The 24,987-nt window shown below is 48.2% G+C and overlaps 1 protein-coding gene across 5 annotated transcripts in view; it reads right to left on the bottom strand.

The window, feature by feature from the left end:
- Positions 1 to 24,987, bottom strand: part of Brd4 (bromodomain containing 4) — an 84,282-nt gene that overhangs the window by 8,730 nt on the left and 50,565 nt on the right. For 4 of the 5 annotated variants that reach the window (XM_046437104.2, XM_058576784.1, XM_046437105.1 and 1 more), the window contains exons 3-12: positions 23,392 to 23,529; positions 21,955 to 22,090; positions 19,837 to 20,126; positions 18,954 to 19,316; positions 18,089 to 18,217; positions 12,087 to 12,296; positions 11,285 to 11,484; positions 10,590 to 10,885; positions 9,471 to 9,581; positions 57 to 109 (exon numbers count right to left, since the gene is read on the bottom strand). In XM_046437104.2, the coding sequence (XP_046293060.1) occupies positions 57 to 109; positions 9,471 to 9,581; positions 10,590 to 10,885; positions 11,285 to 11,484; positions 12,087 to 12,296; positions 18,089 to 18,217; positions 18,954 to 19,316; positions 19,837 to 20,126; positions 21,955 to 22,090; positions 23,392 to 23,529 (1,926 nt within the window). Of the gene's footprint in view, positions 1 to 56; positions 110 to 9,470; positions 9,582 to 10,589; positions 10,886 to 11,284; positions 11,485 to 12,086; positions 12,297 to 18,088; positions 18,218 to 18,953; positions 19,317 to 19,836; positions 20,127 to 21,954; positions 22,091 to 22,682; positions 22,809 to 23,391; positions 23,530 to 24,987 lie in introns of those variants that run through there. The other variant, XM_046437108.2, reaches the window with a different exon arrangement.

The following is a 24,987-nucleotide window of genomic DNA, read 5'->3' as shown; positions in this document are numbered from 1 at the left end:
AACTGAGTGGCCTGCCAGCTCTCACCTAAGGGAGAGGACGACCCTGAGCCACATACCTTCTTCTGGTCCCTCCCGGGATGCCCCTTCTTTTTTGACTTCGGAGCCATCTCTGCAGAGAGAAAAAAAGGTGGTAAGGCGCTGGGGGAGGTCATAAGCTGGCTTTGAATGCAGAAGAGGAAAAAAAGGGTGCAGGGCTTAGAGGGTATCTAGGTTGATCCAGAATGGTCATTATGGGAAAGGGAATGATGGGTGTCACCTATCCATCCACTTTTCCTAGTGGGGGCTATGCCTGAAAAAAGCTTCTCCTGCCAAGCTTGACCACCAGTGCCATTAAAGGATGATCTGCTGGCCACAATGGAAATTGAGCTAAAGAGTTCTTGCCCAAGGCCTCCCCCTATCCGTATGTCATTTTCGTTGTCCATGTGCTCTGGACCCCAACTGGCTGTTTTGGGATAACCTATGATGTTGAAAATGATCCAATTCATTGAACAGCTGAAAAAAATGAGCTGAGAAGTTAAGGAGACTTGTTCAGGGTTACACAGCTAAAGTGTAGCAATCTGGGGCCTCTAATTGCATTGCCTTCTGAGACCCTCACCTTCCCATTGTCCCAGGGGAAGCAATGGCTGGGGTTGAGAGACCAGTGCTGTCATAGCCTGGTCGCAGAGCCACAGGATGAGTGAGGAAAGTACCATCAGTGGGAATGTAGAGAGGGTCCCCCCCAGTGAGCACCTTTGGAGAGGAAAGGAAGCAAATTAGCCTCCACAGACGGAACAGGTACAAACAGGGTAGATGCCCACTGTCATGGCTATCAAAGGAGGAGGACACCAGCCTGCTTCCTCTTCCCTCAGGGGAGAAGTCCATTCTCTGGGGGCAGAGCCAACATGTTTCAGAGAAGACAGCATGTACCCTAACTTCTCCGGGGCCATTGGCTTGGTATTGACATCGTGTAGACATTTCTGGGGTGTGCCTGCCTCCTTGACACATCCTTTATGGCCTGTGCACTCACCTCTGCTCCTTTCCCAGAGGTTCATGCTAAAGAATATTTACCAGCTGGATGCCTCCTCAACAGATGGTGTACCAGTTCCAGAGAAGGAAACCACCCCAGCCTGTGCTCCAGGCTGGCAAGTAATATAGGTAGAATCTTTCAGATTCTTGTCATGGAGGCAAGAATCTCATACCTTGTACCTTTGCCTGGCTTCCCCTGAACTCCTTGCCAGGATGCCAAACCTTACTGCTGGTTTCAGAGGATGTATGCTTTGTCTAAATCGAGGCTACCTCTCTGCTCAGAGTTGTTTCTCGAGGGCTGTGCTAAGCTTTTGAGATGCATGACCTTGAGGTGCAGTGTGCCACCAAAGGGATGAGAAAAAACCTCATGCCTTATAAAAGCTCACCACTCCATGGCAAAAGACAAGACATGGACACACACCTCAGCAGCTATAGACACACGTCCTCATACAAATGGTGAAGGCAGCAAGTGAGGATATCTAGGACATGGGAACCAAAGATGAGGTTCCAAACCCAAACACCAGGATACAGGGCTCAGGACTCTAGGTTGGAGTAAAAATCTAGAGGAGTGTTGTGTTCTTGTAGATGAGATATACAAAAGAGGGCAGTTTAGGTAAGCCTGCAGGGTCAAGGCAACATCTGTTTGCTGTGAGGCTGGAGGAACACTAGCTGGAAAGGCTAAATGCCTCTGGACCATAGGTGAGGTGAGGTTTGCAGAGCTCTGATGTCTTACGAGGCACAGGCCACTGAACCAAGGAATAGGAGGAGCAGTCCTGGACCTCTCCAGGATAAGCTCTTCTAGCACCTGTTCCAGTGCAAGGTGGTGGTGGGCCAGAGTAGCTATTCAAATGCTGGGCACACTTCTGAGGAAACTTGGCACAGAAAAGGGAAGTTAGGGAAAGAAGCGAGGTCACCATGTGAAGTCTGACCTAGAGAAGCCTCAGAAATATGTCCAGACACGGTCCAGTGGTGGAAAGGGGCTGAGTGGGGCCATGGTGGCACGTTGTCTAGTATCCTTGAACAAAGCATTCCTTTTTCCCTTACAGAAAGGAGGGGTAGTTGAGCAGAGGTCCACCCGATCAGGCATGGGACCAAGTACAGCGGGCTCCTGGGGATTCTAAGGAGTGTCTTGGCTGCCTCGGAAAGCTCACAGGGAGTGTGTTCCAGGTTTGTCTCCTGAGAGAAGGTGGAAGGCTGGACCCAGATGAGACTAAAGGAGCCAGTGGTGGGGCCAAGGAGAGATGGAGTGTGTTTTGGGACAGCCCTATTTGGCTCCCATAGTCTGGGCCTTGTGTTGGAGTTACCAGTAAGATGACAAGACATGAAGTGCACAGCTTCACAACACACCAGCCCCAGACACCCCCACACAAAACTCTCTGGAAAGGGTTACATGGAGATGGCCTCAAGTACTGTGTGATCTTTATTCCATGACAATCTTCAACTCAACACAAATTTCATCTTTACATAGGATATTAATTGTACAAAGGAATAAAACGTTTTGTAAAATCTGATTAAAACACTGATTTCTCCCATCCCACCCACCACCCAGCCCCACTTCAGCCAAGGAGACAAAAAGGAGGGTGCAGGGCAGTGTGGGGTTGGGTAGAGAAGAGGAGCCCTCGCTAGCTCCCCAAAAGGACCCCAGCTAGCCCTTGGCTGAATCCTTCTATTGCCTGGGAACAGGAAGCTGCCGACAAGGAAGAGTGTGTGGGTACTGTCCTCTCTGCTGTTCCCCAGGCACTCAGTACAGGTGACAGCTTAAGTCTATAGAGCTCTCAAGCTCAATGGGCTCTGGATATGCTCTGCCAGATGGAAGCCCCATAGGCAAGAAAGATGGGATGGAGAAGGACCAAGGAGGACCCAGCAGGAGAACTGGACTGTAGCTACAACCTGCATACACCTTGTCGGGGTGAGAAAAGGGGTGGCATGTGGCTGAGACACTGTGGGAATCCAGGCTGCCATTTGGTCCAAGACAGCAGAATCTTCCCAGAAAGACAATGCCAGCAGCTTCCCAAGTGTCCTGTGGGAATCTCTGGGCACAAAGTGCCCCATCCCAGCCAAGCCAAGTTCACTGGGAACACATAAGGCGCAGGCCAAAGGGCAGCTCAAAATAGTCTGTTTGGCAAATGGAGCTGACTGGAAGCCGGATGCCTGGAAAGGACTGGGAGTGGCTTAGGAACTCAGAAGTATCACTGCAGGGCCCTGGGAAATTTGGGGGAAGCTACGGCTAGACCCTGTGGCCACAGCAGGTCTGGAGCAGTGAGCAGCACAAGGACACAAGGAGCTTGGGAGGGCTGCCAGGCTTCTCCAGGCAGGCACCCACAACCTGACAATAAATGGCACCTCCTCAATGTGCTTCCAGCTCCAGAAGGCAGACTCCAAGGTTCCAGGAGATGGCAGACCTCTAGGAAGTACACGTAAACTACACACTTTTTAAAAAGAAGGGGAAAAAGAGCCCTCTAGAATGCAGACAGAGTTTCTTAGGGAACGTTTCATGTTAGGCAGTATTTTTTGCTGAGATGCTGGTCTCATGACCAAAAAAGGGCTGATATTTAATTTTAGAGCAAAAAAAGCTATCTGGTGCCCCTGGAAGGGCTTGGATGATGTGGCCACCCTCAAGTGCCCCAGCCCCAGTGCCTGTCATCATCATTCTAGGGGACTGGTAATGCCCCTCAAAAGATGGGCAGCAGGTGGCCCACAAGGGGCTGTGGTTGATGGCCGGAGTGACCCTCACCAGAAGCTCTGGAAATTACTTTCCTCTTGAGGAAAGAGGCCAAAGAAGTTGAGAAAATGCCCACCAGGCAACATAAACTTCTAGAAATAGAAATAATGGGGATGGAGGGAGGATTTCAGGAGGCTTGAGTCAGCTGTGGCTGGTGATAGCCTCCTAATCAAGCCAACCAGGATGGCCCCACTGAGTCTTCCAGGGCCCAGATGGACTTGTCTCTGAAGCCCCCACTCCTTGTATGGGGAAGCTGGGGAGGTCAGAGTATTCTTTCTTATGCTAAATGAAATCTTTCCTGGGCCAAAGTCACTTGAAGGCCTGAGAGGGAAGCACTTAGGGTCTGGAGTCTCAGAAAAAGAGGGAATGAAGAAAGAAAATATACTGTGATCAGGCTTTGCACATGGAGGAGCACCACATGTACACGTATATGGGGGGATTGTCATCACCCTCCAGGAGATGCTACCCACCCAAAGGACCCCAGATAATCAGGGAGGCTGGGCATGATAGCCAGGCAGTCTTTGCACAGGGAGGCCTGGGCAGCCGGCCAGGCAGGCAGCCTTCCCAAAGGCGGGATTAGGCGTGTGCTGCTGGACATGACTAATCCACCCCAGGGGACAGGCCCAGGGCTCTGAGGAATTCCATAACTTGATGGAGTCCTGTCCCTTTCACAGAAGAAAATGGACTTAAGCTATAGCTTGCTGGGAAGGAATCTGGAACTGAAGACCGTTTTATTAAGAGTCCGTGTCCAATGATTAGGCAGGACCTACATAGAGGAAGAGAGAAATCAGTGTGAGAGAAATGGTGTGGAATGTACCATCAAGTCACAAGAACAGAAGAACTGCAGACTGAGCCAGTCTTCTGTGCCCCAGTGGCTGACAGGGCACGAGAGAATGGTGCTGGAGACTAGGAACCCTGCCTAAGGCAGGAACAGACCCCACCTTTCCTTTAGAAGGGCCATGGATCCAGCATGTTCAGACCTCTCCAAAATTGCCCTGAGCTTATTCACACTTCTGGACAGAACACCTGTTTCCACTAACAAGTTCCATATGTGTCCCAACTGCCTGCCTGCTACATCTCCTTCACCATTACTAAGTTGTTCCCTTTCAATGTCAGACACCTCTCCCTGTCCCACTAGCCAGTATGTTAAGCCCATCAGTCATCTGCTAACTCGAGTCTTCTTCTTTGGTGTGGCTAGAGAACCACCACCCCTGACAGGGGTGTGGAGTGCAGGACCTCCAGATGAGGGAGGCAAAGAGCAGAGCCTCATCTTTGCATTCCTCTAGATCCCAAAAGCAAAAACAAATAAACATAAATAAACCCCATGAATTACAAAGAAGACTCCATGACACTACTGAGGAAGGGGGTGGGGATGGAGAAGGACCAAGGAGGAAAGTCTTGTCCTTCCCTTCCTTTTCCAGGGCATCAAACATGGTTTCCGGATTAGGGAGGGGCACCAAGCAAGTCCACCCTTGTAGCAACAGCAGAACCACACCTCTGCTGGAGTCCTGGATGCAATAACACACTGCTCCCTGGTCCTCAACACATGCCTGGGAAAACCCCACCCACCATGGCCTTTCACTGTAGGCCACATTCCATAAGGATGGCCCTCAACCCAGTGAAGCCCCAAACTCCTCCAGCTGTAACTCGTGTGTGTGTGTGTGTGTGTGTGTGTGTTTGTATACGGTTGTCACATGGCTGTGCAGACCCCCAACCCCTACATGGACTTCACTCCTTTCCAAGGGCAAATGTCATACCCTGGGAGCAGGCAAGCCGCGGCCTAGAGATATGACTGGAATGAGTCCCTGAAAGACTCTGGGGGCCAAGAAGCCCAGACTGGTTGTGTGGTTAAGAGTGTCCCATGGCCTCTCTCTGCACTTCCCAGCTCAAATCCTTCCAAAACATCCAACATTCCTTTTTACCCTGGAGCTAGTAAGAAACGCCCACATGCTCTCCAATCCTGGGAAAAGGAAATCAGGAGACTAAAATAGCTGCACTGCGTTCTGCTGTAACCATAAGACCAGGACAAAATCAGAGAAAATCTCCACATATGTCCCGGAACCTCTGTCTTGGCACAGATAGGTGTGGGGGTGCTCCTGAAAGGGATGCAAACTGTGCGGCCACCACTGCCTACCAAGACCTGTGCACGGCATTTGAGAAGTGCCAGATGTCAGCAACATGATAAGTGAGATCTGGAGGAAAGTCCAGGATATCCCATGCCTCATGCCAGGGAGACTGGATCCCAGTGCTGGTGAAAGCAAAGGCTGTAGCCCACTGGGAATGGCAGTGAGAAGGGGAGAACCTACAATGCCTGCCTCCAGCCTGCCCAGGTCAGGTCTGCAGGTGCTCTAGAAGTGGGGGACATCCAGGTACTAATCCTGCATAAGCCAACAATGAACATGTAGTTCTATACTAGAGCTAGACTGAAGTTCACTGAAAACCATACAACGCAAGTAAAGCTCAGTTCAGAGGAAGTGGTGGGACAGCACTGCGTGCTGCTGGGCAGGGAACAAGAAAATACACAGTGGTTAGGACCCAGCTGGGAAAGCAGCCCCCACACTCTCCTCTGGGCAGTATCTCTAAACTGCAACCTGGCCCCAGAGGTTCAGCATCCCAGCCCTGATCAGCCTGCAGCATTTTTGCATGGATGGCTGCCAGAAGAGGGCTCCATTTACCACCCTCTTCCAGAGTGATTTAGCACCACTCTTCAGTTTCTTTGGAGATTCATGCCCTGGACCAAGTCAGAACTGATCCTTAATATAAGCAACAAAAATATGCCCTTTCAAGAATTTCAATTCCAATCCACATGGAAACATAAGAACAAGAAGGGCAAAACAAGTTCCAAAAGACCAAGGAGAACTATCTATCTTCAGCACCCCACTACCCTTTCCACTTCCCCCAAGGCAGAGCTGCCTGTATCCACCATAGAAAATGGGACTTCTCTGCTTCTTTGGGACCTAGGAAAGCAGATATTGGAGGAGCTGCCTACTGGCACCCCTATCCCACCACCAGGAATAGTACAATATTCTCTGTGGCATGGGGTGGCAGAAAGATGCTTTCATCATTCACCATTGCCACATGTGTGCTCCCACTTTGGGAATCTGCTATACAAACCACTCATAGTAGGTCCCTCCTGAGCAGAAGTGCCCAGTCAGCTCATGACAGAGCTTGCCAGTGCATATAGAAGGCAAAGGAAAAGCTACTGCTCCATCACCAGCCCTGCTTGCCAGCACTTAGAAGATAAAATGGAGCAGGCAACACCCACGGTGGGGAGGACATTTGGGAAGAGGGGACAGCCCCCTTGAGGCAGCTAAGGGAGTGGTTTGAGCTGGATGAAAGGAGAGCATGCAAGCCAGCAGTTCTACCACCGTAAATCTCACCCTCTATCCCGCCAGGACGGCCGTTCCCAGGACTCTCAAATTACTTGTTGCACAATCTTTCTACTTTCTTTAAAGGGGGAAGTTAAAAAAAAAAAGGCAGCAATGGAGAGCTGCTGAAAATTGAGTTGTGGGATGGCCAGTGGCAGGAGTGGGGACAGGGCACCTGTGGGAGCCCAGGAGGGTTTCTGCCTAAAGCAAACATGGAGAAGAGGCCTGGAGGGGACCAGAAACAAATTCCACAGTCAGAGACTTGCAATTAAGACATGATGATCATAAACCCCCTAAAATACAGCATCAGGCCAAAGCAGTCCCCCTGCACAATCCAGCCAAGTTGTTTTAGTGATTAGGTCCCCTGCCAGTTCAGCCTTTGGAGGTTTTCTTTTGGCTAGTGGGATCTTTAGAAGAAAAACCTAAAAAACCCCTGGAAGGAGCAGCGTGATAGAAAACGCAAAATGTGCAAAAACCCAGAGGAAAGGAAAACTGGAGGCTTGGCTGGCACTGAAAGTGAAAAAGTCAGTGTCTACCGGGAATGCTAATTGGGATTAAGAATACAGCTATTCACCCTGTCAAGGGCAGGACCCCCCCTGACATTCTCCCACCCTCAGCCCAGGGCCAGACCTTTTTGGCAGATCAGGTGTACAGCACCCCCTGCTGGCTGATGGAATAAAAAAGTAAGGAGGGGGAGAAATAATACAAGTAATAAAAAAAGTTAGGTTGGTGTGTTAGGAAAAAACAGAAGGTGAAGAATGGCAACAAAGGAGGCCAACAACATGCCCCAGGCAGTATCTCCAGCCAGTGCTGAAGAAATGTAGAATAAATGTGCCTTAGCAGATTGTATCTCATTTAGACTAATCAAAAATGAGGTAGTCTAGACTACAGGAGTCCTGGAGAAGCCCTCAGCCCACCCCAAGGTCCGGAAGTGCCTTTTTCCCCCAACCCCAGAACCCTTAAGCAGAGGTGGGCTCAGTCCTTTGACCCCATGTACATACACCTTGGAGCAACACGAATCCTCCCAACTGCTGCACAGAAGCCTTCACCTTCTTTGGAAATATTAGGCCATTATTTCTATGCATTCAATTTGTGGGGGTTAGCATTTATTTCAAATTAGATTAAAATTCTAACTGTGATAGGACTGTGGAAGAAAATGCCAGGAACCTCTTGACTCAAATACATGTTTCCAGACGGATCTGTATACCCCAATCCACACCTGGGACCCCACAGTTGGGTCCCAGGTGTTCGGCTGCTGATCTACTCAGCTGATAGGACTTGACCTTTCCAGGGGCAAGCTCATTTATATGATATATGCACCAGGCCTCCCAGCTTCCACGGCTCCTTCTCTAGCCCTCCCTGAGGCCAGCCTGAGAACTTGCCCCCTGAGAATAATGAGAAAAATACACACCTAGTGAAAGCAGTCTCCTTCCTACCTAAACTAGCTCCCAGCATTGCCACTTGCCTGCCCCTGCCCTCCAGCTCTAAAGCTGCTACACAGAAGGTGGACTCTGATGGGGCACCAGTGCAGATCCATAGAACACAAGGAACTGTTAGGAGAGCAGGACATAGGTGTCCAGGTACATGCAGAGTGAGAGCAGAACAAGGAGCATTCTTCACAGTAGTAAGCACACTCTGGAGAGGATTAAGTGCCCAGAGCCCAGACGACAATGGGATCAAAAGCAAACTGGCAATGCAGTCTGCCAGCTGCAGGTGGCTCAGTTCTCACCAGTCTGGCCAAGCACATTCTCTGCAATATAGCACTGCAATATAGTGATGTGGGCAACATGTAGGGATGCAGTCTTCCCTGGGGCAAAAGGCTAGGCAGGGCCACACCAAGGTGATGGCATCACCTGGGCGTCAATACCCACAGTTCTGAAGACCTAGTCCCCTGCTTGTTACCCACCTGAGTTCTGCAGTGTCGATGTTTTTTTTTTTTAGTATTTATTTTCTAGTTGTAGGAGGACACAAAGGTATTGTGTACACACACACACACACACACACACTCACACACACACATATGTTATATATATGTTGTAGATGGACACAATATCTTTATTTGTTTATTTTTATGTGGTGCTGAGGACCGAACCCAGGGCCTCACACATGCTAGGCTAGTGCTCTACCGCTGAGCCACCACCCCAGCGTTAATGGTTTTGACTACTAGTCCTTCCTAGCTTAGGCCTCAGGAGTGGGGGTGTGAGGGACACATAAAGAGAATGACCACTGCAGCACAGGGTTACTCACCTCCCCTCAGGGAAAAAGTTAACAAGGGAGATGGACAGACAGAAGAGCCCATCAAGTTCGCCAGACTGTTGCCTTTGGGCACTGGTGGGAGGGGTCTAACAAAATGCTTTACAAAGGAGTCACCTAACCTGTTTCGGAGTCTTCGCTGTCAGAGGAGCTGGACTCGCTGGTGCTCTCTGACTCTGAGGACGAGAAGCCCTTCATCTTGGAGGAGCCAGCAATCACATCAACTTTCTCAGCTGCAATTCAAGCAACAGACACTGTGTCAGGTAAGACCCCTACCCAGGAGGCTGCTGTTAGCTATGGCATATCCAAAATGCCAGAGGAAGGACAAGTGGGAAGCCTGTGCCTCATGGGTCTGAGCGCTGTTCCTACCAGCTGCCACTGTCACAGGACCTGAGTGGTCCCACATTTCCTGCTAGTAACCACTACACACTGGCTTGTGCTGGAATTTCAAGGCCCTATCAATTTCTTAGAAAATCCTTTGGAGGGTTTCTCAGGGATTTGGGAACAAGTCAGAGAGCAATTGTGAAGTACTGCTGGCCTTGGGGCTTCCCTAAGTTACCCTTCTGGCAGAGGGTGAAAAGGACCTATAAGAGACATGATGCCAGAGACAAAGCAAGACAGAGAAGAACCCCAGTGGTCTCCTAGAGCTCTCATCTAGTACGCGGATGGAGGCCCAGTGGATATTATAATACAGTGCACTTGAAGAGGAGCCAGCCTGGGCTGGGAATATAAAGAGTGTAAGCAAAAATGCTCCAACACAGATCCCAAGTACTGTGGTCCCAAGGGAAAACTTATGCGCCAAGGTGAGGTATACACAACTTGAAAAACATGCCTGGAGAGAGGCTCATATCTCTACTAGAGAAGGACAGAGCTTGGCTCAGTTCTGACATAATGTCAGTACACAGATCCCTGGGACATGGCAGGCCTGTCTTTCCTCCTGGCCTTGCTCTACCCTGGCTCCAGAGGTAGGAGGTAACTTTTGGGGGACTGAATGATAGGTAGCTGAGGATGGAAACAGCTTCAGCTAAGAGTAAGGCTCAAAAGAGAGGTGCAGGTGGGCTGCAGACAGCCACGAGCCAGAGGATCTAGAAGGCTCTGATAGGTGAAGCATAAATGCCATAACCTTTCATAGGTTTTTGTGTTGAGCACATTGATTTTACAATAGGAAAAGAAGGATACAGAGGGAGAAAGGAGAGGGTGTCCATGAGAAGGACCCCCATATCCAGAGGGCCCAAGTGCACCTTGAGGTTTCCTTTTCTTCCGCAAACAGGAGGTGACGTAGCGCTCCAATTCGCGCAGTGTGGACGGCTTCAGAGTTTCAAAGTCAATCTCAATCTCATCGGGATTGGAGTTCTTCAGTGAAGGCTCCCGTGACTGAATGATGTGCACCACGCGGCCCAGCTTCTCACCGGGGAGTTTGTTGATATCCAGGCTGAGCTGTCGCTTCTCCTCATATGACATGGGTTTGCATTTGTCCTCTTCCTCTGACTCGTATGTGGGAGGGGGCTTGCTCTTCATGGGTGCTGGCTCCTTCTTGCTATGAAGGGACGATGCAGACACCGTCAAGAACAGGTCTCCTGAGGAAGCCAGGCACTCATTCCTCCATGTATATGGGGGCAGGGGGCTTCCCACACCCCACCCAGCTGGTCTTCACAAGAAATAGGCTTGAGAAATTAATTCCCTGGGAATACCTAGTAAAAACTGACAACAAACTGACCAAGGGATGCACAAGCTGGGATGTGGCTGCATCCTTGGTGTCTACACCATACTATCCTCTCTTGCAAAACACAGGGAGCTCCAAAGACTCATCCCAGAGAAAAGGGAACAGAGAACAACTAAATGTTGCTGCAAGTGAGTGTCTGCCGGCCTGGCCCACCTCACCATGGGTGTGTTGGACAGAGGGTCCCCACCCAGAGTAGACTTGGGAAGCACAGACCTTGCACTGCTGTTGCTGCTGTTGTTTTTCTTCGTCTTTTTGGGAGGAAGTTCCTTGGCTTTGCTTTTCTTATTCTCCTCCACTTCCTCTTTCTTTTTGTGCTTTTCCTTTTTCTTTTCCTTCTTGTCTTTCTCCTTTTTCTTTGGTTTGTTCTGCTGGGGCTGCGAGAGGGCTGCAAGTTGTTCGTGCACGGCTTTGAGCTGTAGAGCAGACAGGCAAGATTTATACCCAGGGCTGAGATCTCCTTTTTATAACCCACACCCCGGGCATCAAACTATATAGTACAAGGACGCCATGGGGCCCCAAGAATCAGGGTATGGCAGAGCAGGAAGCAGAGGTAGGGCTGGCCCTCAGTCAAGTGACCTGCCTCAATAATCAGATTCCAAAGTTCCCATGCTCACCCATTCCCCAAATTCCAAAGTATGCCAGGGTCCTCCTCAGGGGAGGAGTTGTCCAAGCCGGCCCTTGGCTATCCTGGTCCCGAGATGCTAACAAGGAGGGTTCCTCAGAGGTTGGGCAAGAGTGTACAGATACATCAAGCACTAAGGACCCAATGACTAGCTTGGAGGGAGGGGGCAAGCCGACAGCCAGCCCCAGGAGAGATGGATATCCTGGCATGGCCTCCTCCTTCCAGACATGGAAAGGACACAGAAGCCTCATCTTTACTCAGAAAAATGAGCCCCCCTCCCCCAATACTACGTGTATGATCAACACGTACTTGATCTAGCAGATGGGAAAGGCCATAAGGGACATCACTCAGAAACCTCTAGGTCCCATGGACTCTGAAGGCTGGTATCCTCACCTGCTCCTGGAGCTCAGCCAGCCGCTGGGCTCGCTCTTCCTCAGAGTCGTCAGTGGAACTGTCACTGTCCGAGGAGCTATCACTGCTGCTGTCACTGGATGAGGGTGGGGCCACCACCTTGGTGGGGGGTGGCACTGCTGGGGAGGACACAGCCACCACTGGCTCCTCAGGCTCATCTGGCATCTTGGCAAAGCGCATTTCAAATACATCCTGGGGAGGGAAGCCATGCCCGCAAGGGTCACCTTGATCTTACTGGCTACTGGGGTCAACTCAACGGGGAAGTAAGCAAGAGGGTAAAAGAAGGATGCAAGGATGAGGACCCCTCTCTGCCACTAACATGGGTGGTGAGGAGCTGGCTCATGCCCTCTGGCTCAGGTCATTCAACACTCCTTTCTCAAATCTCACTAACTCATTAGTAGGGCCAAGTCCTAACATGGCTGGTACTCACTGAACAGGGTACACAATGACTCAGGTCCAGCTCACTGAGAACATTAGTTTGAGGGTGCTTGAAAAATGCTGGGCTCAAGGCAAAACCCTAAGAAATAGTGCCCTGAGGCTGCTGCCCGCCATCAGATCTATGATTCCCAGAACAGGAGGCTCTGCCAGCCTTAGATTCCACAGGACCAATAAGAATTGCCATTACAGAGAACCTTGCAGGCAGAGGGAAGAGTATATGCAAAGGCCACAAGATGGGAGTGTGCCTGGCAGAGTGCAAGGCCATATGCTTGAGTTTATATTCCCATTCTTCACATTAGTAGGGCCAAGTTCCTGGCTGAGACAGCTTCAGTGTACATAAGGCAGAGGTATGGGTGTACTGAAGAAAGGCTCAGTCACCCTGTGAAGTGCAAGTGACCTGAGCAGAGGCCATGGAGATGACTAGGCATAGGAATTCATTCCAAGAGACCCTAAGATCTCCTGACTCCAAGATTCAAAAGTCATATAGAACTATGCGAGGTTTTAGAGCTCAGAGAACAGGAGCCTCATCTGGGGTTCCAAGGGTAAGGACATGCAAACCAGCTGGCAGGTTCCCCCCTGTATTCTGATGACTCCACCATCAATCTAGTGATTGCTCTGGACAAAAGTCAAAGGAACAGATTTCCTGGTAGGATTTTTTGTTGTTTATGGTGCTGGGAATAGAATCCAGGCTTCACACATGCTAGGCAAGTTTTCTACCAGACAGCCACTCCCAGACCTCCTAGCAGGACTCTGAGACATGCTTTAATCACAGAACAAAGTAATCAACGCAGCAATACATACAACAAAAGGTACCTCCCCTAAGTGGGTGTTCATGCTTCAGAGAGCAGTGCGTGGGGCCAAGCACTGAGGCTGCTGTTCCAACTCAGTGCACACTTGCTGAAGCCTGCCCTAGGACTCCCTCTTGAAGGATCAAGAAACACACTCTCAGGTTTCCTCTTCCAGGCAGCTGGGTGTCTTCTATAACAAAACATGTCACTTCCCTCCCCTTCAGGCCACCCAGTGCACAGCTTCTTCCAGTAGGGCCCTACCTGGGATTCTGTGGTGTGTTCAGTGGTTTGGCTGATGAAGTACTAGAAGAGCAATAACTTTCTAATCTATTCAGAAATAAATTCTTGAGCAGGCCTAAGGACAAGGACAAAGATACACAAGAGATGACTACAGCCTGCTGAGAAGAAACCAGGCAGGAAGAAGGAGTTTCATAACAGAGAAGGCCCCCAGTGGGGCAGCATGCAAAATCCTTAAGCCCCACAGCACCTGGTCACATGCCAGGAGAGCTGCTACCCCAACTCCAACCCACCAGAGCATCTTAGATATGGATAGGCTCAGGTCCCATAAAGGGCAGCTAGGGCCACAAGATCCTAGAAGAGTCAGGCCTTCAGGAAAGAAGCAGAGGGAAGGATAGTGTTTCTGAGACATGTCAGGATATCAGGACATCACAAAAAGAGGTAACCAACTCTCCTCAGGTCAGAAGGCCTAGAGTGAAAGTTGCTTCAGGTCACTTGTCTGTATATGCAGTCTCTCTGGGCTGGCTTTGAGATAACATTACCCTTGCCACAAGGACATCTCTGTTCCTCCGCCCTAGACTGTGGTTATTTTGGACAATGGGGATGAAGGTGGGAGGCACTCACTTTGAGGCTTCCTCATACTCCATGAGTATGTCTTACCCAAAGCCAAGACCAAACAACAAGGAGTACAAGACAGGAAGCAAGCTGGGATAAGAAACTAACATCAGGCAGGGCTGGAACTGTCCTGGTTGGGTCCAGCTGTCAAGGTGGGCCCAGATCTCCATCTGGCGTCCAATATCTCCCAACTCCTTCCTCTATGGGTATGGGTCATATGTGTCATATGTGTTTCTCAGCCTTAGCATGTCCTGCTAATTTCAAAGCCAAATATCTCTTCTTGCTAGAAATCCTGACCCAGGGTCACATACCACAGGCTGCAACTGATCCACAGGGGAAGCACACTCCTCCCTTTAATGAAACAGACATGCTCAGGTGCTAGAAGACCATAGTGCCTCAAGACTCCCAGATGAACCAGATCTGGAGCCAAGAGTTGGAGCTACAGGACACAGGAAGTGGGAGGCTCACTAGGTGCCAGGTGCTAGGGATGCAGCTGTGTGTGTAAGATATAAAGACACCGGGCTGAGGTTGTATCTCTGAGGTAGAGTGCTCACCTAGCCTGCATGAGGCACTTGGTTCGATTCTCAGCACCACATTAAAAAAAAAAATAAAATAAAAGTATTGTCCACCAACAACTAAAAAATAAATATTAAAATAAAGATATAAAGACACATGTACACCTATCTCAAAACCATTTCCTGCCTCTGGGATACACTTCAGGCAGCACAATGTACTTTTCATTTACTTTTTCTCACTGCGATAAAACACCTGTGTATCACCTAGAATTTGTGATTTTTTTTTCTTCTGCAAATAAATCTCTGGTGATAGCCACATGGACTGCAATCACTACCAAACTTTCTAAATTACTCTTATATAACAGAACAGAGAGTAGAAGGCAGGGCCAGCAGCAGCTCTGGATATACGGATGGCCTTCAGCCCATGCCTCCTTTAGGCTCCAGAGGAAATTCTTAAGTCTAGAAGTCAACTGGCCATCTTTGTGACTGTGGCTGCCAGACTGGTAGATACAAATTTTCTTAAGTGGCTGAAGGAGGAAAATGAAATAGATTCTTTTCTATTTAACTTTTTAGATAAATCCCACTCCATTGGCATAACTCAATTAAGAAACTTAACTAAGCAGGTCCCAATACCTCTTAAACAGTAAGCAAGGGCAAGGGCTTTGTCTATGTCTGTCATACTCTCCCCCACCCCAATGAAAACTCTAGTCATCAAAAACCATGCCGCTGGGCGCAATGGTGCACAACTGTGATCCCAGTGGCTCAGGACACTGAGACAGAGGATCACAAGTTCAAAGCCAGCCTCAGCAAAAGTGAGGTGCTAAGCAACTCAATGAGACCCTGTTTCTAAATAAAATATAAAGTAGGGCTGGGGATGTGGCTCAGTGGTCTAGTACTCCTGAATACAATCCCTGGTACACCACTCCCAACACAAAAACCCCCAAACCCAAGCTGATATCGAAGAACTTAAGGCTACCTGTCTCCTGGCAGGGAGAGATGGCAATATTTTCAGAGGCAAGCATCTCAATGGCAGTACTACAGGTTAAAAAACTGCATGTCTAAACAGGTTCAACCCTTCCCAAAAGGATAGATACTGGGGACTGAATACAGGGGCATTTAACCACTGAGCCACATGCCCAGACCTTTTTTGTATTTTATTTAGAGACAGTGCCTCAGTGAGTTGCTGAGGCTGGTTTTGAACTCGCAATTCTGCTTTAGCTCCCCTGAGCTGCTGTATTACAGAAGTGCATCACCATGCCTTAAAACCCCTAAAACTTTTTTTTTTTTTTGGAAAAGCAGAAATTGTGAAGAGAAAGCAGCTCTACGGTTTGAGCTGAGGATAGGGAAAAAGATACACAAATTAGGAAAAGAGAGCTAGAACATATTAGAGGATGCTTTCTTTTTCTTCCCTTTCCCTAACAAAGTGGCTCAAAACAGCACTCTCCAGGGCTGGCAGAGAACTTGTTTGGGTTCTGCTGTATTCATAAGGATAAAGAAAGGGCACAACTATCTAACATGGGTAAAAGCTAACAGTCTTAAGAGAATAGGGAGTGAAGGAGGGAAGCATTTAACACAAATCTGTAGCCATCACTGCCACCAGGTGGTCCTGTATAAGAACTGCAGTAAAATTAGAAAGCCTGAACTCTTTCAAGAATGGGACATGTGGGGCTGGGGATGTGGCTCAAGCGGTAGCGTGCTCGCCTGGCATGCGTGTGGCCGGGGTTCGATCCTCAGCACCACATACAAACAAACATGTTGTGTCCGCCGAAAACTGAAAAATAAACATTGAAATTAAAAAAAAAAAAAGAATGGGACATGTGAGTTGGGTTGTGGCTCAGTGGTACAGCGCTCGCTCGCCTTACATGTGTGAAGCCCTGGGTTCGAGCCTCAGCACCACGTAAAAATAAATTGACTTATTTAATCATGTCCATCCATCTACAACGAAAAAATGTTCCAAGAATGGGACATGTAAACACTAAGGGGCAAAGGGGCAGTCGTCTTTATGAAGATGGGTAGCACTACATGAAAAGGGAGCACAACCCTCCACTCCCTGCCAAATTCAGGAAAAATAAAACAAAGAAACAAGTCCTAAATATAAAAATCTTTAAATCTGAGCATGCATTTGAGTAATAAGGCCAGGTCCACGTTAGCAAGAGCAAGCTCACCTGGCCCTACAAGGAAATGTTTTATTTTTTATGCCAGAATTTGAGAACATATCCTCTAAACTAAACACAGCCCCTGACCAGATACAGGCTGAATGACAGAACCAGGATGGGGCTACATAACAATGGAGAAGAAGGAAGACACTATGGTATGAGTCTGGGACAGTGTACGGAACTGGTAGAACTGAAAGGTGGGCAAGTGGGACTCAGGTAACCTCTGTGTAGCACAAACTCACAAGTCACCAAAAGCTTGCCAAGTCCTCAATTTCAGAAGAACTCTGCAGATGGCTGTATAAACCAGGCAGAAGAAAGCTTTGAGACCCACAACCAGTAAACCTGTATCTTGTGATAACAGGTGGCTTAGCCCTAAGCCTGCTAGGAAATCTGAAAGCAGAAACAATCTACGGCCCTGGGAAGATAGGGAATTTATATGATCATATATGCTTACTTTCTAAGAATTTCAAAAAGCAGGTTATAAATAAGCATTAAATAATGATTTTATTCTTTAAAAAGTTTTTTTTTTGTGTGTGTGTGCGCGTGCGTGCGTGCATGAGCGGGCCCAGGGCCCTGTACATGTTAGGATAGCACCCTATCACTGAACCACATCCCCAGCCCTGTATCTCCAAAATTCTTATTACCCAAAGATAATCAGGTATCTACTTCCTGGTACTTAATTTTTCTTTCTTTAAAAGCAGAATCAGTTTATACATTTATGCTAAAATCTCCCCCATGTGTGATTTTTACTACCCAGGACTTAACCCGAAGGACAGGGTCCTCAAACTCCTCCCTTTAGAGAACTGTGGTCATGTGGAACCATCAAGAAAGAGGCACTCTGCAGTCAAAAGGCAAACAAAGCCTTTCAAGGCTTTGGTGAAGAAACCCAGGTGAGCAGTTAATTTGGCTCACAAGTGCAATGAACTGTTTACCTGGCAAGAGTGTCTCCTGTTGACTTCAGACAAGTCTATTTTAAAGAGGAGTCTGGGCCATGCACAGCACATACGCTTTTATGGCCAAGGGCATCAGAATGTAGGTGGAGGGTAAGGAGGGGGCTTTCAATGGAGCACCCCCCCCAAAACCAGCCATCCTGCTTCAATAACCCCAACTTTAATGCATGCATTAGTTTGAGTTGAATCAACACTTCCAAAACTATGTGGCATTATCACAAAGTAATTGAAATTAAATCTGCTCATATTTCTAAGAGATTTGACCCCTTCTCCCCAAAGCCTCACCTGGAGCTTTCGGGCCATGGCTACCACCTCATGGTCAGGAGGGTTGTACTTGTAGCAGTTGGAAAACATCAATCGGACATCGGCCCCAAATTCCTGAGCATCACGGTACTCACGGGACTCTAATTTAGACTAGAAAAACAAGACAGGTTCCATTTAGCCTTGTCTGCCTGTGTTTTAATGGGGAGGTAGCCACTGAATGTGGTAGCAGCAAAAGCTGCTTAAGGAGCAGGTTGGCTTCTTAGTGGCTCTTGGTTTAAATCAGGCCCAGGTGGTGGTGGTGATGGAAGGGAGAAGCTATTGCCCCAGTTCTCAGCATCAGATGCCCAAGGAGACACTCAAAACCAAGTCTCTGGGCAGAGAATTTCCCAGCTTAACAAATCAAGTTCACCTGGGTTGTCACTGTGACTGGCTAAAGGGCAAGAGACAGAATCCCAGGAGGCAAAAGTTAGGCCAGAATTGAAGAAGAGAAGATGAAAGGAGGGCTGCACCCAGTTCAGATTTTTGCATATACTTTTTCTCCCACAGAGGAGACAGCAAGGTCCTCTCTATCACAGAGAGCCTGGCAAAATCACCAATCCCCAAGCTCTTCTGGAACATCTACCAGGCAATGGAGGACACATCTCAGTTCTCCTGATAAGGAGAATGGGGCAGCACCACTGCTTGCAACCAAAATAGCCAAGCACATTGTCTCAATGCACATCCCCCAACTCCCAGCAGGTGGCACCAGGTTTCTTTGGGCAGCTGGGAAAGTACATAGCTACACAGTTTGTGGAAGCTGAAGGCCAGGGTCTGGTCTAGGAGGAAAGCTGGGGAGGGAGGCCTCTGCCCCATCTTAACCCTCCAACCCAGGGGAGTGAGGGTTCACCTTGATTGTGCTCATGTCCATAGGGTGTTTGATGATGTCACAGTAGTCGTGCAGGCCCAGAGCCTCCACATCCACAGGCTTATAGAAAGGCCAGGCGTAGGCAGCATGCTTCTTGGCGAACATCTCCTTGAGGATGCCACTGCAGCACTTGAGCTGCTCCGATACCTTGCTGCTCTTTTCTGGCACTGGGTGCTGCTGCGAGTCTGGCACATCCTTCTTTGGGGGCTTCACAGGCCGGCTGCTCTCCCGCCGGGGGCCCAGCTTGGTGATCTTGGGTTCTGGGGCCAGTGAGGGTGGCTCATGAATGGGGTCAATGGTGGTGGGAGTGGTGGTATCCGCTTTCCTCTTCACCCCCTTCTTTGTCTGCCAGAAGTATAGGTGTAAAAGGCTCGGTCAAATATGGCAGCCAGTACAGCTGCTCCTCGGATCTCCCCTAAACCAGGCCCTGTACAGGGTCTCAACATTCTCAGTGATTGGGCTCAAAGGTAATTGGGCAGGCAAAAGATTGAGGACAGGGAGATCCTATCACTCTGCTTTGTAGCTAGGATGGGAAAAGACGTGATAGGAGAAAGTACACAACTGAGTGCAGGATTCAGGTCAAAGAAGCCTAATAAAGCCCTTTCCTACAAAATGCTAGAGACCTTTCCCACAGTAGGCACAACTATTCAGATGACACCTGCAAACATGCAGTCTAAATTAGAGACAGAGAAAGGGGGAAGGTATCCACTGGGGAATGTAATATGATTATGAAATACATAGTGAGATGACCTGGTCAGTGCCTAGGACAGGTTCTGCACAAACCATTAGAAAGGACAGGACTACTTGTCTCCTGTAAGACCCCATTCCTTGGTGGTAGCAACTGGCCAGAACTCTAGATGCTCACCTTCACAGGCTGTGGGGTGGCTGCGATGATGGGTGGATGGTTCTGCACAGGCTGTGGGGCTGGAGCAGCTGGGGGTGGTGGCTGAGGCGGCACTGGTGGGGGTGTCTGCAGTGGCTGGGGAGGCACCACCGTCATAACAGGGGTCTGAACGATGAGGTCTGGGGTGACAGCAGGGAAAGGGTGAGGTGTGGCCTGCACAGGTGGAGGGTTCTGCTGAGGGGTCTGGGTCTGCGGAGGAGTTGATGCTTGAGTTGTGTTTGGTACCGTGGAGACGCCAGGTTTTGCTGTCCCTACCAATAATAAAAAGGACAGGAAGTTAGAAGTTGTACTAAACACACTGGCTGACTTTGCCAGGGTACTAGCACACAAATACATGGTGCATTTGTCCCAGAGACAATGTCACCCATACCCCAGATGCCACTGTACCAACCCATTCATAAGCCCCAGGCCTGGAGAGCACCACAATTTCTGGGGCATCGTGACCATAACTTCCCATTTAGGCACAAATGTTACTTCAAAGATGGGATAAAGGAACAGAAAATTCATGCTGATTGTTAGCATAAGGATTATAAATGGACATCAGAGAAGTGCTCCTTAGAGCATTCAGCCAAAGCTGACCTCATTCCCTAAAGTACTGCCTTTAGGTGTTCCTGGCAGATGCCAGCAGTAACCACCTTCACCAAGGTTTCTGTAAACTGGCACAACCCCATTTCTTGGCATCACTGGGTTCAGTGGACAGCTGCTGTTTTTTTTTTTTTTTTGGACTACCTCAGGCTGCATCCCTTCATCTGTGTGGATGGGTGGGAAAACAAACTAGTCACACAGCATACCCAACCAGCTCCAAAAACAAGGGGTTATGACCAGAGCTCTAACATGAGCAAGTGGACCATGAAATCTGAACCTGAGAGTATGATCTGGATTTCCACATCCTTTGCATGCACACTGGCTGCTATGCAAAGGAATACAAATGCCAAATGCTCTGTAAAAGCAGCCTTCATCTCTAGGCTGTCTAGGCTCCCTGTGAAGAGCAAGGAGGAGGTTCTGTGGTTCTGTGAGTTTCCCAATTCTCCTTCCCCAGACACTACATTTGGCCTTCTCCCCAAATTGGAACACAGAGAGCAAGGAATAGGCTCCTCATGTTAAGAAAAAGGAAGAGCCAAAAGATGTTCAGCAAGACTCGTTTTCCTTGGTTACTTCAGGTACTGCAGGGGACTCAGCTGACCACTGTGCCACTTCAGAAGAGGATGGGAGACCAGGCTAAAGATTCCTCCTTAAGAAAAGCACAAGAAGGATACCCAGGACTGCCTCAAAAACGTTGTTCTTCTGCAGCACAGAGCCACAAAGGACAAGATGAAGGAAGCAGTTAAGATATTTTCTTAGACTAAAACATTTCTTTTGAATGGGCAGCTAACCTCTGGAAACCTGTGTCAATTGGGGTGTGTATGGGGGAAGACACAACAGGACATGCAGAGATACACAAGAAGGGCAATAACTGACTTCAGATGACTAAGCATCAAAGACAGGCATGGCTGTGACACAAGTGCATTAGGGTAATTCAGATAACAAACCTCAAGTCTGTAGGACAGAGACACTGGCTAAAACTGCTTTTGGATGAATTAAATAAAAAATAAGGGGATGGGGATGTGGCTCAAGCAGTAGTGCGCTCGCCTAGCATGCATGCGGCCCGGGTTCGATCCTCAGCATCACATACAAACAAAGATGTTGTGTCCGCCGAAAACTAAAAAATAAATATTAAAAAAAAAATTCTCTCTCTCAATAAAATAAAACGGAAAGGTAAAAACCATCTATAGAACTATCAAGATGAGAGTTCAAACAATGTCTAAGTGGTTGAAAAAGCTGTGCTGTCTTTTTGATCTAAGTAAATCAACCATCTTCTACAAGGCAGGGCCCAACAATGGCTACTTGGGGGGAGGTCACAAGGTCATGGGATCCTGTGGAGGAGATCCAGTACTGAAATTAACCCCAGAGTTCAAAATAGCATCACTTTGGTGTATGCTGTCACCATCTACTTCCTCACAACCCCAGTCCTCTATTAAACCTGGAAAAGGATCAAATACTAGATAGAAACAAAGCCAATTTGATTTTTCAGTACTTTACCTGCTTCTTTTCTCCCACGTCCTCTTCCTTTTGCCTGGACTATCATGATCTCAGTTTCTTCTGTGGGCAGTTCATTGATTTTTTGCAAGAAGAGCTTCTCCAGAGCTTCTGCCATTAAGACGATGTCATCTCCAGGCTGGATGAGGAGAGAGACAGGTAGTGCTGGAAGCCCTCCCCTCCCCACCTCTATGGATGGGCCACCCCTTACCCCAACGCATAAAGCATTATATTCAGGCTCCTTCTCTGATCTGGACCCCAAAGGGCCACAACAGTTATTATACTACCAGGTGTCCCTACAGGGGTGCTGAGCCTGCACTTGTTTACTGCAATTCCCTCTCTCATAGTTTAAATTCCGGCCTGAGAAAACATCCTAGTGCCTTAAGCATCTACCAAGTTCAGTCAATCCCTGACAGGGGCTCTCCTTGCTTTAGGGCCTCCTTGGACACAACTCATATTATTTCACTAGAAATACTTGAATTACACAGGATTTCTTGCCATGAATACTTTAGCAGGGCTCCAAGAGTGCTCCCCAATATACCCCCAAGGCAGCTTAGTGGGGTAATAGACAAGGCCCATTTCACACTGTTTCATGGGTCCCCTCTATCATCTTGTCCAGACATGCTCTTCCCACTCAGCTCTAAACCATGGGCCTGGTTTGTACATGTCACTGCCACCTAAGTGAGGAGAGCTAAGACTTTACAAAACATGGTAAACTTCAAGAAACTCACCTACCCATCTCTTCTGGGCAATTTTACCCACTACACCAGCAGAGGTCAAAAGCTGAGTTCTGTATAGTGTCTCCCTCCAGAGTCGTTCTATGAAAGGGTTGGTTTTAATCACATCTGTGGTCTGAACTGTAAACAAATGATCTGGCTTCATGGCACAGCCGAGCCGAAAGGTTTGACTAGGGGGTTAGGAAGTGACCCTTGGGTCTACATGTAAGATCAATCAGGGGGACACTCAATTCTACGGCCAAGATTTATCAATGGTCATGTCCACAGTTCCAGGAGACTGTGACCCACAGAACTAATAGGCTCTGTGGTCAGCCCCAATGTACCCTCTCACACATGGAGGTTTCTGTCTGCACACACCTCTGCATGACTACATTTGAACAGGCTTTCCCTGACAATTTATACCATCCCAGTGGACTGTCCTTCTCAAACCTCTCTACTAGACATGCAGAGGAACCAAAATCCCAAGGGTACCAGAAGCACATGCTTCAGGCTCACAAGGACAGCTTAAGTGGCCAGTACCCTCCTCCCCACAAATGAAACACACCCAGTCCCAGGCAAAACCACAGGTCTGTCGCCTCCACCTCCAACTGTCTCCTGCTGTCAAGACTCCAAGCCCAGCTCCCAGCATTCCTACCCTAAGGCTCCGGACAGGTCTCCCATCTCCTTCACCCAGAATAGCTGGGCACCCACCCCCACATCTCACCTTGTTGTAGATGTAACAATTTGTAAACATTGTGTTGAAGTCCTGGATACATTCCTGAGCATTCCAGTAATAGTTGTTTTCCAAGCGTTTCTTTATTGTTCCCATATCCATAGGTGTTTTAATGATCTTATAGTAATCCTGGGGAGTGGAAAGAGCAAAGGCCAGTGTCATCTCAGCAGCCATGCTGGGACAGCCAGATGGTCTGTGGGGCTCACTCAGGTTATTCCACAGGTAAAGCAAAGAGAGTCAGAGAACATACTTTCCAGTATGAGTGAGTGACCTCCAGAGGAACCCAAAAAAGTGAATCAGGGAAGGATTCCTAAATGCTGGGTGGCAATTTGGAAGGAAAATATGCAAGCTGCCAACTGCCCTGTCCTGAAACACATTTTTTATCAAAATCCCCCCCCTTTTCTTCTCAATGTTAAATATTCATTCAGTTTTAATAAATAATGGTGAAAGTACACACAGCCTTTATAAAGCAGTTTTTACTAATAAAACAATCACAGCAGGGCCTCTTTTGTCCTCACCATTTGATATTTTAATCATCCAAAAAATTGCAAATCCCCCTGGCACCAGTGTTGGAGCCTCTCCCCTACAAATGCTCAGGAAGAACTATAAGGCACAAACCTCAACCTTCAGTCAAGTTCATGGGACTTCAACACTTCTTTCACTAGCATGTAGTATACCACTATGGTTTCATTAGTATCCAAATTTGGGTACAGAATGAACCACAATGAAGTACTTTTAAGGAAAGCATCCAACAGACACAATCCTCAAACCTTTGGATCTTAAAGTACAAAAGAGAAGGGGCCCCAGAGAGCAGATATGTATGTTCTAAGGTCTTTGAAATCAAACTGTGTACTACTATCCTCACAGCTTTTCTCTACATCTAAACTATTCTAAATCCAAGAGCTTATTTTCAAAAACATACAAGGAAACTGAAGATAGATCAAATAGTGCTAGGTTTCCAAGAAGAAGAAACACAAAGGACCAGGCAGGAGGCTCAATAAGTGTTGGTCTAACTCTGACCTCTTGGCCACACCCATTGAGAACTACATTCTTTGAGGTCATCTCCCCAAGTCAGGATGAAGACTCCCAAAATTAAGCTACATTTTGGTAGAATATCAAGTACAGTGGGTCAGCTAGGGGTAGAAAAGCTGTTGCAGAAGAGAGAGCAAAACTACTATCAGTTGAGTACCAGATCCTGCTGATATTGATAGTGGGCAGAAGGGTTTTAAGTTGCTCTGAAATCACTTCAATGTAAGGGCTAGATACACCAGGCACCCTAGGGAGAAGAAGACCTAGTTCAAGAAAGGAACTCAAGGCTAAACTTACTACACTAGATATACTATGCTCTAGTTGCCTTTCCCAAGAGAACCACACTCAAATACCCCAGACCCAAAGGATATCTAGATTTTATTCTTGATCAAAGGTTTCTAAGATAGTATTCAGTGTTTTCATTGGCCACAGTAAATCAAATGGCTTAGAGGCAAAGAGCATAATGGTAGAGGGTAGACTAGGAGGGAGCTGGGATGGAGGCAAAGGCAGTATGTTTAGGACATGACAAATAAATGGCCAAAATGCAGATGAAGATCA

Source organism: Marmota monax, unplaced genomic scaffold, assembly GCF_021218885.2.
Source record: "Marmota monax isolate L192 unplaced genomic scaffold, Marmota_monax_Labrador192_F-V1.1 WCK01_AAM20220418_F8-fsc00021, whole genome shotgun sequence".
NCBI classification, from domain to species: Eukaryota; Metazoa; Chordata; class Mammalia; order Rodentia; family Sciuridae; genus Marmota; species Marmota monax.
Note: the sequence above shows the minus strand (reverse complement) of the source record. Positions and strands in the feature narration are given on the sequence as shown.